Raw genomic sequence first — 18,892 nt, forward strand, 5'->3', positions numbered from 1 at the left:
ATTTCTTGAGGTACAGGAAAGCACTGAGAGAAACTGCTTGGTGAGGACACAGCAAAAAAAGTAGCCATCCTAGAGTTTCCTAGTGGCTCAGTGGATTAATGGTCTGGCATTGTCACTGCTGTTGCTTAGGTCACTTTTGCGGCACACGTTCGATCCCTGACCCAGGAACTTCCGAATGCTGAGACCAAGAAAGAAAGGGGGGAAAAAACGTAGCCATCCCACCCACCAGTTCAGGAAGAAGAGCTACCTGTGAACTTCTGATAAATGCAATTAACTCCCACTCAGGAAAAAGCGCCAGTCAATGCTCTCTCTCTTGCCCCCACATCTCTAGTTCTTCTTGAGGTAACAGCTCAAGCTGGTTTGCTCATGGCATGTCGAAAATGAATTACAGGATATCAAACACGGAAGTCGTAAAAAACTATATTTATGGGAACAATGACAAGGCAAACACTTTGCTCTAGGGGAAAGAGAGTCTATTTCTGGTCCATGTGAAGATGGAAACACTTCACAGAAGCTTTAAAGGGAAGCAAAAGCTTCATGCTCTCACCCCCTAAGTCTTCTTCCTAAAGTCTGCCCTTTTTGGTTTAAACATTGACAGCTGTATCATTATGATGTTGCGAGGCTGTATCATTGTGATGGGATATCAGAGAGTGCACACCCTCCCCTCACGGAACACTTCATACCCACACTCTTCTAGACAAATTAAGTCATTCCAGCTCTCCCTTGTCCCTTTCTTTTTCTTTTTTCTTTTTTTTTTTTTCTTTTTAGGGTTGCAACCCTAGGCATATGGAAGTTCCAAGGCAAGGGGGTTCAATCAGAGCTACAGCTGCCGCCCTACACCACAGCCACAGCAACACTAGATCTGAGCAGTGCCTGTGACCTACACCCCAGCTCATGGCAACGCTGGATCCTTAACCCACTGAGCGAGGCCAGGGATCAGATCCTTATCCTCATAGATACTAATTGGATTTGCTGCACCACAACAGAACTCTCCCTCTTCCCTTTTTTTTTTTTTTTCCAGCATGCTTTCTGATGCTAGAACTATGAACTGTGTGCATGCTTTTTCTCACTGAGATTCCCTCATTCTGGCTTTGAGGTGAACTCTTCCCTGCAGGTTCTGGGCAGACTGCTTCGATTCAAAGGTGGCTTGTGCCTTTCATGACTCCTGTGATCTTGGGCAAGTGCTACCTCTCTGGGTCTCCTTTTCTCCATTGATAAATGAGGACAGTAATATTACCTATCTTCTAAGGGCGATGTTAGAATGATACATGTCACGGCATGAAATATTTTCAAAAATGTCTATCGCCTAGAAAACCTCCATACATGTTGTGATGAAACCCAAAATGCACACAATCATAAAATGTAAGGAAACAGCACAGTCTCTGCCCTGTGACACGTCACAGACAACTAGTGGTGTTTGTTTCCTCATACAGAGAGGATAAGGATAGGAAAGCTCAGTGGAGCCAGAAGGAAACTGAGTTCACAAGATGCCCCCCAACAAGCCTTATGCACCTGCTCCAGGGAGGCTGCAAATTCCGCTCTGGCCCTTCGCCAGTGTTAACAAGGGAACACTGGTGCGTAGGGATTTCTAAACGTCCCCCAGTGAAAACCTGTTGGGCGCTAGACCTGACCGTCTCTCCCTGCACCAGGCTATCTTGAAGATTCTGCGTAATACAAGGAACGGTGCCTCACCCCCTCGAACCCCAGCACTGAGCTTCCCAGAGCACTTTATTACACTGTCCCCCACCTCCTCCCTCCCACCCAGCCCGTGACAGATGGCTTCCTTCATGGGCAGGGTGGAAAAAGTGCAGGTCAGGCAGAGGGCTCTCTGATAAAGGTCTGGCTTCATGAGGGGCAGAGATTAGAGAACAGGTGGACAGCAGGCGATGCAGGTGGCAATCAGAAGTTACTGGCCTCCCAGGTCCAGGCTAGGGGGGCAGCACCCCTTTGCTGTGGCTTCAGCCTGCCAGGGCTGAAGGCTGACAACTTTTTATGAAAGTAAGCATCGCACGAGATCAACTCGCTTCTCGTGGGAAAAAACCTCAAGGAGTACCCCGGCAGAACCAAAAGTCCCCCAGGAGTAACTTCCTTCTGTGGTCACACAGGGAGTGTCGGCCTCTAATGATGAACCAATGACCACGATGGCCACCCGGTACTGACTCCTGGGGACTGTCCATTGTGTGGCTGAATCCTAGCAACAGGCCTGTGAGGCAAGTGCTATTACAATTAGTACTCATTAGAAATATAACACCTCAGCACAGAGAACTCTACCCAATATTCTGTGATAATCTATGTGGGAAAAGAATCTGACAGAGAAGTTCCCCTCGCGGCTCAGAAGAAACGAATCTGACTGGCATCCATGAGGACACAGGTTCGATCCCCGGCCTCCCTCAGTGGGTTAAGGATCCAGCGCTGCCTTGAGCTGTGGTGTAGGTTGCAGACTCGGCTCGGATCCCGTGCTGCTGTGGCTGTGGTGTATGCTGGCGGCTACAGCTCCAATTCGACCCCTAGCCTGTGAACCTCTACATGCCTTGAGTGCGGCTCTAAAAAGACAAAAGACAAACAAACAAAAAACCATGAAGAAAAAGAGAAAGAAATATAACACCTCAGAGTTCCCTGGTGGCTCAGTGGGTTAAGGATGTGGTGTTGTCACTGCTGTAGCTTGGGTCACTCCTGTCTCAAGGGTTCGATCCCTGGCTCAGGAACTTCCATGTGCCACAAGTGTGGGGGGAAAAAAAGAAAAAGAAAAAAGAAAAGAAATATAGCACCTATTTTTAAAATGTTAAATATCGTCCCCACAGACAAATAGGTCCTATGCTTTCCTGAAAGAAACCTTGGAATGAACGGGAACCCATAAACTAAAGTCAAACAAGTAGCGTGTTTTCAAACACTGGACAAAGTAAGAATATATCAAGCAGACTCTGTTGTGGTCGTCATGTAAGTTAATTCGCTTCAGCAGGGCCATATTTTGACCCTGCAACTGATTTGCTGAGTAACCCAGAGCAAATAATTTTGCTTCCATATACCTTTAGCCTCAGCTGTGAAAGGAAGAGCTCAGAAGCCTCTCCTTGAACAGTAGAGGTTCAAACAGCTGCATTGGTAAAAATACACACGCTCACACACACACATATCTCCACGCTGTTAATGAAATGATTTCATGGCTAAAATAGCTCTCCCAGCACCTTAAGCCACTGCCATAAGAAAATGGAGAGATGCAGGGCCCAGAGCATCCTCGAAAGCATGCTCTCTCTCACAACCACGCAAACACACACCCCGTATCTTCCAAGTACCACGTAGATGATAAAGACTTGTTTCTCAAAAGCAAAATGGCCCAATTCTCATGCACTGCTCATCTGTCTGAGAACTATGCTGCCCCAAGTGTGCCTCTTATATTCTTGCTTCTCTCCTCCAGACACATTCACTCCATCGCCCCCGATAACCAAAAACACTTCAGGGCGTACCTGGAAATTGGCTACAATGCCCATTCCGATGCATCCTACCAACCCAAGAACTAGCGACACCAGGTTGAAAACAGGAGTGCTGAAATAGCTGGTTTGATTTTGCTTCTCTACTATTTTATATCTTGTGTACATTGTGGCTGCACCTGAAAAAGAAAGGGACTCTGATAATTTTTAGTATTTGTCTTTTTGGAAGGAAAAACACATGAACAGATTTGTATGGCTTTTACCAAGTTTGTATGTTCAATCTCCTGATTGCAATGGTCTCCTCCCTCCCCCCTCCCCGTTCTTCCTCACCCCATCATAGTCTCCCTGCAGTGTGATGGACAGACAGACAGACAGACAGACACACACACACACACACACACACAGTCTTGGCTGTCATCCTTTTCACATAAATGCTATTATGCCCATACTGTTTTGGGATTTGCTTTTTTTCACGTAAAAAATGTACTAAGGAGATCTTACCAACATCAGTACAAACAGGTTTACCTCGTCATGGTATACACGGTGAGAGGCCACATTCATTTCACCCTTCTCCTAATGACACATCTCTATCTACACAGTCTGTCCTCTCCTACTACAAACAATGCTCAGTGAACATCCTTGTATAGACATCTCTGACACACTTTCAGAGTTTCTGAAAGACAAATTCCTAGGAGTAGTATTACTGGGTCAAAAAACTATGATTAGGGGTTCCCTGGTTGCCTAGCAGTTAAGGACTCATGCTGTGTCTCAGGTCAGACCCCTGTCCTAGGAATACAGGCATACTGCGGGTGAAGCCAAAAAACAAAACAAACAAAACTATGATCAATTAAAATGCTGAGAAATATCTCAAAATTGCTCCAAGGCTGAGGTGATTAATGCTCCCACAGCAGAGTTTGAAAGCAGTTCTGTATGCCTTTGCCTTTTTAATTATTGCCAATCTAATAAATGAAAAATTGGAACCTGTTGCTTTAATTTACATTTCTCTGATCATTAGTGAGACTGAGCACCTTTCAGTATGTCCATTTCTTCCAAAAATTGCACGTTTATAATTTTTCTTATTTTTCTCGAGTTTGTCTATTCATTTTTAATTTGTAGTTGCTTTTAAAACATTACATCTATTTTCTGCTATCAATATTACCAATTTGGAGTTTCCATCGTGGCTCAGTGGTTAATGAATCCGACTAGGAACCACGAGGTTGTGGGTTCAATCCCTGGCCTTGCTCAGTGGGTTAAGGATCCGGCGTTGCCGTGAGCTGTGGTGTAGGTTGAGATGCGGCTTGGATCCCATGTTGCTGTGGCTGTGGTGTAGGCTGGTGGCTACAGCTCCGATTGGACCCCTAGCCTGGGAACCTCCATATGCCGTGGGAGCGGCTCTAGAAAAGACAAAATAAATATATATATATATATATATATATTACAAATTTTCTTCTGCTCTGTCATTTGTCTTTAACTTTGTGTATCTTTCATTACTTAGAAGTTTTAAATTTTTTATCAACTCAAATTGGTCAATTCTTTCCTGTTTAACTTCTGGGTTTTGTGTAAGCTGAGATAAAGTTTTCCATCCTAAGGTTTTCAAAAATATTTTCCTATCATTAAATCCAAATCCTCTTGTGGTTTTGCTCTTCATATTTAGTTCTTTAATTACCATTGGCTTTTGTGAATGGTGTGAGAGGGTACGAAAAGGATGTTTTTCCAAAGAGCTGGTCAATTAACCAAATATCATGTGTTGTTTTGGAGAGTGATTTGGTAACAGAATGTAAATCCCAAGGAGAGTAGGGTCCTTGTATGTTTGCTGTTGTGACTCCAACACTAAACATAAGCACAGAGCCTGTCAGAGTAGTCACTTAGTAAATGAATGTTGAATAAATGGATAGTGATTGAAATTCATGATGGGTGTCCCCTTTAACTCACATAGATATGCAAAGATAAAGGTTTTTTTTTTTTTTTGTCTTTTTCCCATTTCTTGGGCCGCTCCTGCGGCATATGGAGGTTCCCAGGCTAGGGGTCGAATCAGAGCTATAGCCGCCAGGCTACTCCACAGCCACGGCAACGCGGGATCCAAGCCGTGTCTGAGACCCACACCACAGATCACGGCAATGCCAGATCCTTAACTCACTGAGCAAGGCCAGGGATCGAACCCGCAACCTCATTGTTCCTAGTTGGATTCATTAACCACCGAGCCACCACGGGAACTCCCAAAGACATTTAAAAGATATTCACTTAATAATCTACAAGGGAAAAGAACCTGAAAAAGAAATATATATATATATATATATATATATATATATATATATATATGCATTGGAGTTCCCTGGTAGTCTAGCTGTTAGGGTTCGGCACTTTCACTGCTATGGCCTAGGTTCAGTCTCTGGTCTGGGAACTGAGATCCTACATCAAGCTGCTACATGCAACAACCAAGAGAAAATAAATAATTAAAAATAAAGACACATGTGTGTATAATTGAATAACTTTGCTGTACACCTGAAAATAATACAACATTGCAAATCAATTGTACCGCAAAAAAAATAAATAAAAATTTTAAAATAAAAGATATTAACTTTAGCATTGTAAATTACAAAATCAGAAACAGCCTAGTTCCCACTGTGGGGCAGTGGGATCAGTGGCGTATCTGACTCAGGTTCCAACCCCAGCCAGTGGGTTAAAGGATCTGGCACAGTCCCAGCACTGTGGCTCAAATGTGATCCCTGGCCTGGGAACTCCATATGACAGGCAGCCAAAAATGGAAAAAAAAAAGAAAGAAAGAAATAGCCCACATGTAGAATTCTTGAGTGGCACGGAGGGTTAAGGATTTCGCATTGCCACTGTAGCAGCTTGGGTCACTGTGGAACGGGTTTGATCCCCAGCCCCACGTAGTGGCTTAAAGGATCAAGCATGGCTGCAGCTGTGGCTCAGATTCAATCCCTGGCCAGGAAATTCCATATGCTGTGGGTGTGGCCATAAAAAAAAGAGAAAGAACCTAAATGTTTAATGAGGGGACTGAATGCATAAATTATAATATGTCCATGAGATGGATTTCATGCATGTGTTGACAGGAGGATAAAGTCGATCTCTATGTATTGGAAGAGTGAGTGACGGCCATAATAAAAAGCCATATTTATCACTTGCTAGGGATGGTCTGTTTCCTAAATCCAGACTCTGTGCAAGGATGGTGTAAGAGGGCTCTGGAATTGACTGACTCCTATTTCACTTCCCCTTGCTCATCTCCAAACCTTGGGAGGAGAAGACCACAAATGTGTGATGGGGTGAAACTCCCTCTACCAAGCAGGACGAACAACTTCCGAAGACGCCGTGTCACCAGGCACCAGGTAGGATCTCCGGCATCTCTGCCCCTTTTCCCCCCTCATAGGTAGAGAGGGACAGAAAGTGCTGGTTTCCTGATGGGTGAGGGTAAGAGTCTGTGGAAAGAGGAGCTCCCATTGTGGTTCAGCAGGTTAAGAACCCAACTAGTATCCATGACGATGTGGGTGTGATCCCTGGCCGCACTCAGTTGGTTAAGGATCCAGCGTTGCCTTAAGCTGTGGTGTAGACCTGCCATGGGGCTCGGATCCAGCATTGCTGTGGTGTAGGCTAGCAGCTGCAGCTCTGACTTGACACCTAGCTTGGGAACTTGCATATGCCACAGGTGCAGCCCTAAGAAGCAAAAAAAAAAAAAAAAAAAAAGAGAGGGAGAGAGAAATCTTCAGAGTTCCCTTGTGACACAACAGGTTAAGGACTTGCCATTGTCACTGCAGTGGCTCAGGGGGCTGCATGGGTTTGATCCCTGGCCCAGAAATTTCCACAAAATGCAAATTATTTTGTACTTACCAAGAAATGCAGAGAAGTTTATCATAAATCCAAAAATACCACTTTCTGGAGGTGTTGTTCCTGTATCACTGAGAAAGAGAAGACATGTCTAAATCAGTAAAAGGGAATTCAGTTCAGCCCTCTGGGCAGGCACATATTTAGCGAGTTTTATATTGTGTTCCTTCTGGGTGTTCAGCCACTTTGAATCCCAAAGATTTGGCCTGATTTTGTTCTAAAGTATTTTCATTTGGGCTTCGTTTTTCTTTTTCTTTTTCCCCAGTTTTATTGAGATATAATAACAAATAGCACTGTGTAGGAGTTCCCATTGTGGCGCAGTGGTTAATGAACCTGACTAGGAACCAAGAGGTTGCTGGTTCCATCCCTGGCCTTGCTCAGCGGGTTAAGAATCGGGCGTTGCCGTGAGCTGTGGTGTAGGCCGCAGACGCAGCTCGGATCCCTCGTTGCTGTGGCTCTGGCGTCGGCTGGCGGCTACAGCTCCGATTAGACCCCTAGCCTGGGAACCTCCATATGCCACAGGAGCTGCCCAAGAAATGGCAAAAAGACAAAAAAATTTTAAAAAACAGCAATGTGTAAATTTAAGGTGTAATAATTTGACTTACACCTATCATGAGATGACCACCACAATAAGTTTAGTGAACATCCATCATCTCACACAGACACAATTTTTTAAAAAGAAAACTTTTTTTCTTATGATGAGAACTCCTAGGATTTCCTTTTTTTTTTTTTTTTTTGTTCTTTTTGGGACCTCATCCATGGCATATGGAGGTTCCCAGGCTAGGGGGTCCAATCAGAGCTGTAGCTGCCGGCCTACACCACAGCCACAGCAACACGGGATCTGAGCCGTGTCTGCGACCCACACCACAGCTCAGGGCAACACCAGATCCTTAACCCACTGAGCAAGGCCAGGGATCGAACCCAAGTCCTCATGGATGCTAGTCAAGTTCGTTAACGGCTGAGCCACAAGGAGAACTCCAAATGTGCATTCTTAACTTTCATATATAACATGCAGCAGTGTTATTTTAGATTACGCATGTCGTACACTACATCCCTAGTACTTATTTATAAGTGGAAGTTGTTTTCTTTGACCACCTTCATCCACCCCCTCCCCCACCCCCAGCCTCTGATCCAAGTCTGTCTCTTTTTCTTTTGAGTGAGTCTGTATGTTTGTTTGTTTGGTAGTATAATTGACCTACATCACTCCATGAGGAAGTATTGAAAGTGACTGATGTTTTTCAGATGACCCAACCTGATATATTTGATTTCCTTCTGGGTGAAGAACTGAGTGTGACTATTTGGGGAAAAAAAGAAAAATTGTCTAAAATCATGTTTGAAAAAAATCTACTATTTGGCATTCCCTGGTGATCTAGTGGTTAAAGACTTGGTGTTGATTTCAATCCTGGCCCATAGGTGCAGCCAAAAAAAAAAAGAAAAGAAAAAAGAAAAAGAAAAACCTACTATTTGGATATTTAATACATGAACATGTCATTTTAATTCTTTTAACAAGATGATTTATGCATAAGAATTTACACTGCTGAAAATATGATGGAAAGCTGATCAGTGTTACCAGGCCCTGCCGGTACTTTACAGAAATAAGAAGGTATCAAGGGTATACTCATGAGTTCGTCATGGCTCAGTGATTAACACATCTGACTAGCATCCATGAGGACACAGGTTCAATCCCTGGCCTCGCTCAGTGGGTTAAGGATCCAGCATTGCCATGAGCTGTGGTGTAGGTTGAAGACGTGACTCGGATCCTACATTGCTGGGGCTGTGGTGTAGGCTGGCAGCAACAGCTCCCATTCAGCTCCTAGCCTGGGAACCTCCATATGCTGTCAGCACGGCCCTAAAAAAGCCAAAAAAAAAAAAAGGGTATGCTCATCGTGATAAATTATGCTAACAAAAAACAGCTTCTATGAAATATTTTTCAGATGCAGTGTATCAATTAATTAAATGAGCTGGAAAGTAGCGTTTGACACATTCTGGTTTCTATTCATTAATGCCAAGGTTTGTGTTTTTACATTCTCAAGCTGCTTGCATAAAGCACAAACTGATGGCAAAAGCACTTCTAACAGGAGTTCCCGTCGTGGCACAGTGGTTACTGAATCCAACTAGGAACCATGAGGTTGCGGGTTCGGTCCCTGCCCTTGCTCAGTGGGTTAACGATCCAGTGTTGCCGTGAGCTGTGGTGTAGGTTGCAGACGCGGCTCGGATCCCGCGTTGCTGTGGCTCAGGCGTAGGCCAGTGGCTACAGCTCCAATTCAACCCCTAGCCTGGGAACCTCCATATGCCACGGGAGCGGCCCAAGAAATGGCAAAAAAAAAAAAAAAAAAAAGCACACCTAACATGAAACAACTCAAGTACCCATCTTGAGCGTTTCCACATTTTAAAACAATTCTGAAATTTAAGCATTGAAAAAATGGATCCGTGGAGTTCTCGTCATGGCTCAGTGGTAATAAACCCAAGTAGTAACCACGAGGACACAGGTTCGGTCCCTGGTCTCACTCAGTGGGTTAAGGATTAAAGGAGCTGTGGTGTAGGTCACAGACGCAGCCTGGATCTGGCATTGCTGTAGCTAAGTCGTAGGCCAGAGGCTACAGCCCCAGGTCAAGCCCTAGCCTGGGAACCTCCATATGCCACAGGTGTGGCCCTAAAAAGACAAAAAAGAAAAAATGGATCAAATTGAAAAGACGCACTTCAAAGTGTTTGAAGAATTCCACAGGAAGCCTGTGTGTGCAGAAAGCAGGAGCCTTTAAGCTCTGTGACCACTTCATATTTGAAGAGTAGGAAGAGGTTAATGTTCCCCCTTCCCACAAAGGCCTCTCCTCACAATTACTTCAATCTCAGCGTCACTTGTACCTGGAAGAATCTGAAGGGTTTAGAATACAACATAACCGCTTTCCCTGCAAATAATCTTTCTTCTCACTCAAAGGACACTGAAGTGGGGAAGGCTGCCCCCCACCCCCGAGCAGGATGCCCTTCTGACCAGGACACGGCCCTGAGTGAGGAGGAGACGGGGATCAGTGACGGGAAGAAGTGGAGACAGCTCATGGGCCCTCCTGGGCAGTGCTTTCGTCGGAAGATTAATTCTCACAGACAAAGGAAGCCTTCTCTCCTCAGCCTCAGGAAATAAAAAAGCAGCCCCCCGTGACTCACAGAGTACTTGCTGGCACAGGTCTGAGGGCAAACCTGCCACATGCCAGGAAGACCACTGGCTTTCATGCGGAGATAGGGAAGGAATGGAAGAGTGAGGAGGGGATGGGGGGGTAGTGGATGGCGGGGGAAAGGCACACTAACGAGAGGTGAGAAAATGACCAGCCTCAGGAACCATCAGTGCACTGGCAGATAACCAAGACATGCGTCAAGTGGACAGTCCGCATGACGTCCCGCGCGCCATGCGAAAGCTCAGAATTTCAGAGGGATGTTTTAGGCTTGCTCAGCTGTACATTGAAACCATAGAGGCAGTATCAACAGAGTCCCGCAAATGGCCTTTCCACATGCGTTTGCTGAATGAATGACGATCCGTACTGCTGATAGATACCACTTACTGAACACTTACTATATCCCAGGCACTGTAAGGAGCTTACCATACATCATTTTATTTTGTCCTCTCAACCCTGAGGCGGGCCTATTATCAACCCTATCTTACGAAGGAGGAAACTGGGTATTAGAAAGTTTTGCCATAACTGGTTCCAAGTCACAGAGCTTTTTTTTTTTTTTGGCTGCCCTGAGGCATATGGAGTTCCCAGGTCAGGAATCAGATCTGAACTGCAGTTGCAACCTAAGGAGCATCTGTGGCAACGCCAAATCTGTAACCCACTATGCCAGGCTGGGAATCAAACCCGTGTCCCAGTGCTCCCAAGACACCACGATCCCGTTTTGCCATAGCAGGAACTCCCACGGAACTATAAAATAGAGAAACCTAGGAATTCACTGGTGGCTCAACAGATTAAGGATCTGATATTGTCACTGCAGTGGTTCAGGGTAACTGCTGTGGCTTGGGTTCAGTCCCTGGCCTGGGAACTTCCACATGCAGCCAAAATAAATAAAGTAGGCAAGGAGTTCCCATTGTGGCTTGTCAGGTTAGGAATCCAGCTAGTATCCATGAGGATGTGGGTTCAACCCCCAGCCTCGCTCGGTGGGTTAAGGATCTGGCGTTGGTTGTGAGCTGTAGTGTAGGTCACAGACACGGCTCAGATCCCGCATTGCTGTGGCTGTGGTACAGGCTGGCAGCTGCATCTCTGATTCAGCACACCTAGCTGGAAAATTCCATGTGCCTCAAGTGTGGCCCTAAAAAGCAAAGAAAAAAAGAAAGAAGAAATATAATAACAAATTAAGGATGACTGTGCTTAAGAATATGGAAGTGGCCTTGTGAAAATCTAAACTAATTCTTTGTGGTTGATTTTTATTTTGTCCTTAGGTGCAGCCCTAAAAAGACACACACACACACAAAGTAGGCAACTCCTCATGGCTTCTCAAGTGCCATAATTTAATCGTAATTAACAATTATGACAATTATTCACCACTGCAATAAAATTTCTTTCACGGTTACTAAGTGTATAACACCCACCCTCAATGCATAAATACCAATGAGCCTGCATTCTTTTTTTTTCTTTTTTTTCTTTTTGGCTTTTAAGGGCTGCACCTGCAGCATATGGAGGTTCCCAGGCTGAATCAGAGCTGCAGCTGCCAGCCTACACCACAGCCATAGCAGCACGGGATCCGAGCCACATCTGTGACCTACACCACAGCTCATGGCAACACCAGATCCTTAACCCAATGAGTGAGGCCAGGGATCAAATCCAAATCCTCATGGATACTAGTTGGGTTTGTTACTGCTGAGCCACAGTGGGAATTCCTGCGCCTACATTCTTATACTTGGCACCACACCATAGAAAATGTCAATACTATGAAAACTGAGGAAAACACGAATGTACTTCACTCACATCTAGTTGTCGGAGTGAATGCGACATCTTTTTTTATTTGGCCGCACCCACAGCAGGGGGCAATTCCAGAGCCAGGGACGACGGAACCTGCACCACAGCAGCGATCCAAGCCACAGCAGTGATACTACCACATCTCCAACCCACTGAACTACCAGGTAACTCTTATTTTACCTTTTTTAAGTTCACAGTCAATGATCACATTACGCAAAGGTAGTAGGATTTGGTTGGCACAGCTGTCCTTGAGCACCTGATTCAGGAAACCAGAGAATGAGTGCCAGGCCAAACCAGTTGCCCCCCAAGTTGGCAGAAGTAGTCCCCTTACCCAACTCCCGCCATAAGATTTTGATTCAGTGCCACGTGGCTTAAGCAACATGGCTCCAGCCCGGCCCTGGTCCCATCCGCCTCCTCACTTGCTTCCTAGTAAATGAGGCATTTCCTGGCAACGGTACCGAGGATAGGAACTAATTATTCATTTGCATGTGGCTTAGAAGCTGTTGAGGCTGTTATGTGCACACAGTTGTGGCTAGGAAATCAGTTTACAGCTATATTTACTGTACTTACATTTTTACAAGTTTTATTCATCATGGAAAATTCCAAGTTGTTTAACAAATTTTTGACGTTAAGCCAGTGCATAATCACTGGATGCTCAAAGAAATAAAAACAATGTAAACAAGACGTGCATGATAATATAAGCTTATTTGAATGCTGTTCTTTAAATCATTAGATCCGAGACTTCATTACTCTCAAGCCTGAAGTCATGGTTTATGGGGGGGGCTGAGATGCTGGAAATATGCAAGATTATCTGCGTGCCCAGACTGAGGTTTATCAGATTGCCCTAAAATCCTAGGTCCATTGCTTGGAAGATTAGTCGGGACTTAGAAGCTAAAAACATTTAATGCACCAATAAGAGGAGACCATTACTTTCTTTTTCTTCATACTTAAGTGTATCATTTAAAATAAATAAGTATAGGAGTTCCCGTTGTGGCACAGTGGTTAACAAATCCGACCAGGAGCCATGAGGTTGTGGGTTCGATCCCTGCCCTTGCTCAGTGGGTTAAGGATCCAGCGTTGCTGTGAGCTGTGGTGTAGGTTGCAGATGCGGTTCAGATCCCGTGCTGCTGTGGCTGTGGCGTAGGCCGGCGGCTACAGCTGTGATTCGACCCCTAGCCCGGGAACCTCCATGTGCCGTGGTCATGGCCCTAAAAAGACAAAAGACAAAGAGAAAATGAAAAAGAAAAAAAAAATAGCCTAGGAGTGAAGAAAGCTGCCAAGAAGAGGAGAGCTGGATAAGAGAGAGACAGATGAGCTGAAGGGTAACCTGGAGACAGGGTAATCTGGGAAGGGCAGCTGGACAAAGATCTGAACCAAGTGGAATACTGGGGCCAGGAAAATGATAGGCAGAGGGAAGAGCCAAGGAGGCCAGAAGATGACAATATGCTAGAGGAACTGCGAGGAAGGAGGGACAGCCGGAGGGGAGTAAGGAGGGCCTGGGGGCTCTTGGGGGCGGGGTTCGGGGGGGTCATGGTAAGGACTCTGAAGGTCACTCTAAACAGGATGGGAAGCCACCACTGAGAGCCGGGAAATGATGTGAAGCTGATCGATGTCCTTAAGGGATGTTGCGGAAAGACCGTGGAGGGGCAGGCATGGACCAGGGAGACTTAGGGAGCTATTTCACCAGTTTATCAAGAGAGGACAGTGGCTTGGACCTGAATGGTAATGGAGAGGGAGGCATAAAAAAGAGGTCAGATTTTGGAGCTCCCGTCGTGGCTCAGTGGTTAACGAATCTGACTAGGAACCATGAGGTTGCTGGTTCAATCCCTGGTCTCGCTCAGTAGGTTAACGATCCGGTGTTGACTTGAGCTGTGCTGTAGGTCGCAGTTGAGGCTCAGGTTCCCCATTGTTGCAGCTGTGGTGTAGGCCAGCGGCTACAGCTCTGATTAGACCCCTAGCCTGGGAACCTCCATATACGGCCCTAAAAAGGCAAAAAAAAAAAAAAAAAGAGGTCAGATTTCGAAAAAATTTTTTTTCGTGTGTGTGTGTGTGTCTTTTTCGGAAAAGCTGCACTTGTGCTATATGGAAGTGCCCAAGCTAGAGGTCAAGTCAGAGCTGTAGCTGCTGGCCTACACCACAACCACAGCAACGCCAGATTTGATCCTCATCTTCAACCTATACCTCAACTCAAGTCAGGTTCGATCCCTGGGCTCAATGGATGAGTTAAGGATCTGGCATTGCTGAAAGTTTAGGCATAGGCCACAGGTGCGCCTGGGATTTGGTGTTGCCGTGGCTGTGTTTGTGGTATAGGCCGCAGCTGCAGCTCTGATTCGACCCCTAGCCCAGGAACTTCCACATGCCACAGGTGCAGCCATAAAAAGAAAAAGGAAAAAAAATGAAGAAACTGAGCCTTAGAAAAGAAACTTTCCCAAGGTCACAGAGATTGTTAAGGGGGAAGCTGAAGACAAGCCATGTATCTAGAGCTGTCTAATTTCAATGGACACAGTTTAGAAGTCTTCCCTGCTGTGCTATATTACACTTCTTTTTATGATAACGTGTCATTTCCACATGAGTTTACAGAACTGTCTGTCTCAACTGGGTTCGCATCAGCAATCCCTTTTGGAGCCATAAGTAAGCTGTCCTTGGCATGCAGTAACTCTACAATGCATGTTCTTGTTGGACTGAAATGCATTGCTGTCAAGGAAAGAGTGTGATTCAGTATAGCACTCTTTTTTTAAGTTGAAATTGAGCACTTAGGTTTAAAATTTGTCAGCCCTGCATCAATCAAGACTTTTGGGAGTTCCCATTGTCGCTCAGCGGAAACGAATCTGACTAGCATCCATGAGCACGAAGGTTCGATCCCCAGCCTAGCTCAGTGGGTTAAGGATTCAACGTTGCCATGAGCTGTGGTGTAGGTTGCAGACCCGGCTCAGATCCTGCACTACTGTGGCACCATGGCGTAGGCCAGTGGCTACAGCTCTAATTCACCCCCTAGCCTGGGAACCTCCATATGTGGCCCTAAAAAGACCAAAAAGAAGTAGAAATAGCATGTGAAAAACAGTCACAAGTTTATTTAACTCTCTGGGGAAGAAAGAATTTTATGTCATCAAATGACCACTGAAGATAGATTAAAAATGTGAAAAAAAATGACAATGGAAAATTTAAGCAGGAGAACTTATATATCTTTACAGATAGCTCTGAAGCCAAACAGCACTACACCGATCACCTCAACTTTCTCAAGCTGTGGAAATTTAGGATCTTCAATTTTCTTATTATGTTTTTCTCAGAATTAACTAATGTGGGAAAAGTTTTTTTGGAGAAAATATTAAACTATACATTATCATTTCAAGAATGATACTTTTCCAGCTCAAAGTTTTAAATGGCATGCCTACCTTTTCATCCTTATGATACTGGGGCCTAGAGATACTGGCGGTAGTGATCACTGCACTGTAAAGACTGGAATGTCATTGGCATCATGTCAGCATATGTGACTCTATACACTCTTCATGATCTGATTATTTATTAACCCAGATCCCATTGTTAGAGCCAAAGAGGGAAGCAAAAGTCACCTGAAATTCAATGTTGTTAGTAATCAAAAAGCTGGTTTAAGCAGGAAGTCATCAAGAATTATATGGGAAATTTTTTTAAAAAAATTATATGGATATGGGGATGAGGGATAAATTAGAAGTTTGAGATTAATAGATACATTCTATACAAAGTAAAGAAGATCTACTGTACAGCACAGGGAACTATATTTAATATCTTGTAAAACCTACAATGGAAAAGAATCTGAACAAAGAATAGAGATATAGATATATCCATAACGGAATCACTTTGCTGTACACCTGAAACCAACACAACACGAAATCGACTGTATTTCAATTCAAAATAAATAAAAATAGGAGTTCCCTTTGTGGCTAAGAGGAAATGAATCCGACTAGTATCCATGAGGTTTCGGGTCTGATCCCTGACCTCACCCCATGGGTTAAGAATCTGGCCTTGCTGTGGCTGTGGTGTGGGCCAGCAGCTGTAGCTCCAATTCGATCCCTAGCCTGGGAACATCTGTGTGCCGCAAGTGTAGCCCTAAAGAAACCACACCAGGGGAGTTCCCGTCGTGGCGCAGTGGTTAACGAATCCGACTAGGAACCATGAGGTTGCAGGTTCGGTCCCTGCCCTTGCTCAGTGGGTTAACGATCCGGCGTTGCCGTGAGCTGTGGTGTAGGTTGCAGACGCGGCTCGGATCCCCCGTTGCTGTGGCTCTGGCGTAGGCCGGTGGCTACAGCTCCGATTCAACCCCTAGCCTGGGAACCTCCATATGCCGCGGGAGCAGCCCAAGAAATAGCAACAACAACAAAAGACGAAAAGACCAAAAAAAAAAAAAGAAAAAGAAACCAAACCAAACCAACCAAACAAATAGATAAATAAAAATCATTTGGATATGTAGACACCACAAACATACATGTACATGCATTCATTTGCCTACGTGTTGATGGAGGCCGAGGCTGCCATGTGAGGACCAGTCCACTGTGTGTTTTCCTGGCATAGGAACCACATCTACTCTGAATTACCTCTCTGTGAGTTTTGGTGTCGTTAAAGTGCAGGAAAACCTTAAAGATACTTTTGAAGCAATCTGAGTGCAGAATCCTTCTAGTTTTTTTAAATCAGTTTTTCAAATCCCTACATTTGTCATTACTACTACCAACAGATTGTAATTCTTGACCACTTGTCTCCTGGGAATTTTTCCAAAGCATTCACCCAAGAGTTCTCTTAGAAATTACAATTGTTTTTTCCATTCATGGACCAACAGTTAATGTATATTGAGTTAAATCACTCAATTACAGTAGAGAAAATACAACTGTAAACAAATCTGAGAACCAACACAACTGGTATTTGATAAGTAGACAAAGAAACAGGTGAGACATGATCGGGAACAGCCCAGAATGCAGCCACCGCCACTGGAGGAGGTGTCTAGGGACCATCAGCTTCCATCAGTGTATTTTTCAGAGAATGAGAGTATCAGTTAACACAGCAAGCGGAATAAGTCGAGGCTGGTTAAGAAAGCTTCTGTTATATTCACAAACTGATCCCTTAAAATTAGCTACCAGAGTCCTGTCGTGGCTCAGTGATTAATGAATCCAACTAGGAATCATGAGGTTTCAGGTTCAATCCCTGGCCTTGCTCAGTAGGTTAAGGATCCAGCATTGCCGTGAGCTGTGGTGTAGGTCGCAGACGTGGCTCGGATCTGGTGTTGCCGTGGCTGTGGGGTAGACTGGGGGCTACAGCTCTGACTGGACCCCTAGCCTGGGAACCTCCATCTGCCACAGGAGCAGCAAGACAAAAAAAAAAAAAATTAGCTTTCAACCAAATGTCCTTTCCTACTTAACACTAAAATCTGTCCAGACTGAGGTGAACGGGTCTGTCTTTTTTTTTTTTTTCAATATTCCCTCACTTTTTAGTTTTATTGACGTATAGATGATTTACAATGTACCAATTTATGCTGTACACCACAAAGTGATTCAGTTATAAATATACACTCATCCATTCTTTTTAAGATTCCTTTCCCACATAGGTTAGCTCAGAATACTGAGTGGAGTTCCCTGTGCCACACAGCAGGTCCTCATCGACCGTCCATTCCACACATAATTGGACGGGTCTCTGGATTCTCCTAACAGCAAATGCTCACAGGGAACATTCCTGACCGGGATGTTAATGAGTTCTAAGTGAGTTCCCATGTTAATTCACCAGGGAAGTGCTATTATTAACCCACAGAGAAGCAGAGCAAGGTCAAGTAACTTGTCCAAACGCCCACCGCTGGGTCACGTGGCGGAGCTGTACTCGAACTAAAGGTATTTGCTCCAAAGTTGTTCCCTGAAGCTACTCACTCTGTTCCCTCTCAGTATGATTATCAAACGTTATAAATATTCAGCAAGTCAAACTAACTATAAAGTGAGGGTGCAAATCTTGTAAAACATGGAGAATCTCCTGAGGTCCATAGACGTGGTCTCAGAGAACAAGCTGGAATCACAACCACGGTTAACGAACAGTCGACACTGGCAGAATCAGTTAACAGTTGAAGAGAGGCTGAGACGATTAATAAAACAGGCCTACCTGCTGTAAGTTATCTTAGCATTCACACAGTATTTACTAAGCACCTAGTCTGGCACTGCCATTCATGCTGGGGATGCAGCAGGGAACCCTAATCTCTGCCCTTCTGGAACTTGTATTTTGTGTCAGTGACAGACAATAAGCAAGATCAAACCCTTACACACAGGTTAGGAATGGTCATCGGGAAAACTGAGGTCATAAAACATTTCTGCAAAAATGAGTCTCTTCTTCTCTCTCTTCAAAAGACAAATGTGGAATCAAGAACTGTACATCCAGGGAATTCTCTGCTGGCCTAGCCGGCAGAGGCTCCTGCATTCTCACTGCTGTGGCTCTGGTTGCTGCTGTGTGGCTTAGGTTCGATCTCTGGCCCAGGAACTTCCACATACTTCATGTGTGACAAAAAAGAAAAACAAACAAACAAATGAACAACAACAACAAAAAAACCACCCCAAGAGAGAACCTGAAATAAACATTGCAACTCTCATTAAAAAAGAACTTTAAGGGTTCTCATCATGGCGAAGAGGAAACGAATCCAACTAGGAACCATAAAGTTGCAGGTTCGATCCCTGGCCTGGCTCAGTG

The 18,892-nt window shown here is 44.7% G+C and overlaps 1 protein-coding gene and 1 long non-coding RNA gene across 2 annotated transcripts in view; one reads left to right on the forward strand and one right to left on the reverse strand.

The window, feature by feature from the left end:
* Nucleotides 1-18,892, reverse strand: part of DRAM1 (DNA damage regulated autophagy modulator 1) — a 36,033-nt gene that overhangs the window by 12,321 nt on the left and 4,820 nt on the right. The window contains exons 2-3 of the mRNA XM_047788173.1: nt 7,272-7,339; nt 3,462-3,604 (exon numbers count right to left, since the gene is read on the reverse strand). Of these exons, the coding sequence (XP_047644129.1) occupies nt 3,462-3,604; nt 7,272-7,339 (211 nt within the window). The remainder of the gene's footprint in view (nt 1-3,461; nt 3,605-7,271; nt 7,340-18,892) is intronic.
* LOC125131481 (uncharacterized) overlaps nt 12,078-18,892 on the forward strand; it is a 38,442-nt gene continuing 31,627 nt past the window's right edge. Inside the window, exon 1 of the long non-coding RNA XR_007135931.1 lies at nt 12,078-12,369. This is a non-coding gene — a long non-coding RNA (uncharacterized LOC125131481). The remainder of the gene's footprint in view (nt 12,370-18,892) is intronic.

This window comes from Phacochoerus africanus, chromosome 7, assembly GCF_016906955.1.
Source record: "Phacochoerus africanus isolate WHEZ1 chromosome 7, ROS_Pafr_v1, whole genome shotgun sequence".
In the NCBI taxonomy this organism is placed as follows: domain Eukaryota; kingdom Metazoa; phylum Chordata; class Mammalia; order Artiodactyla; family Suidae; genus Phacochoerus; species Phacochoerus africanus.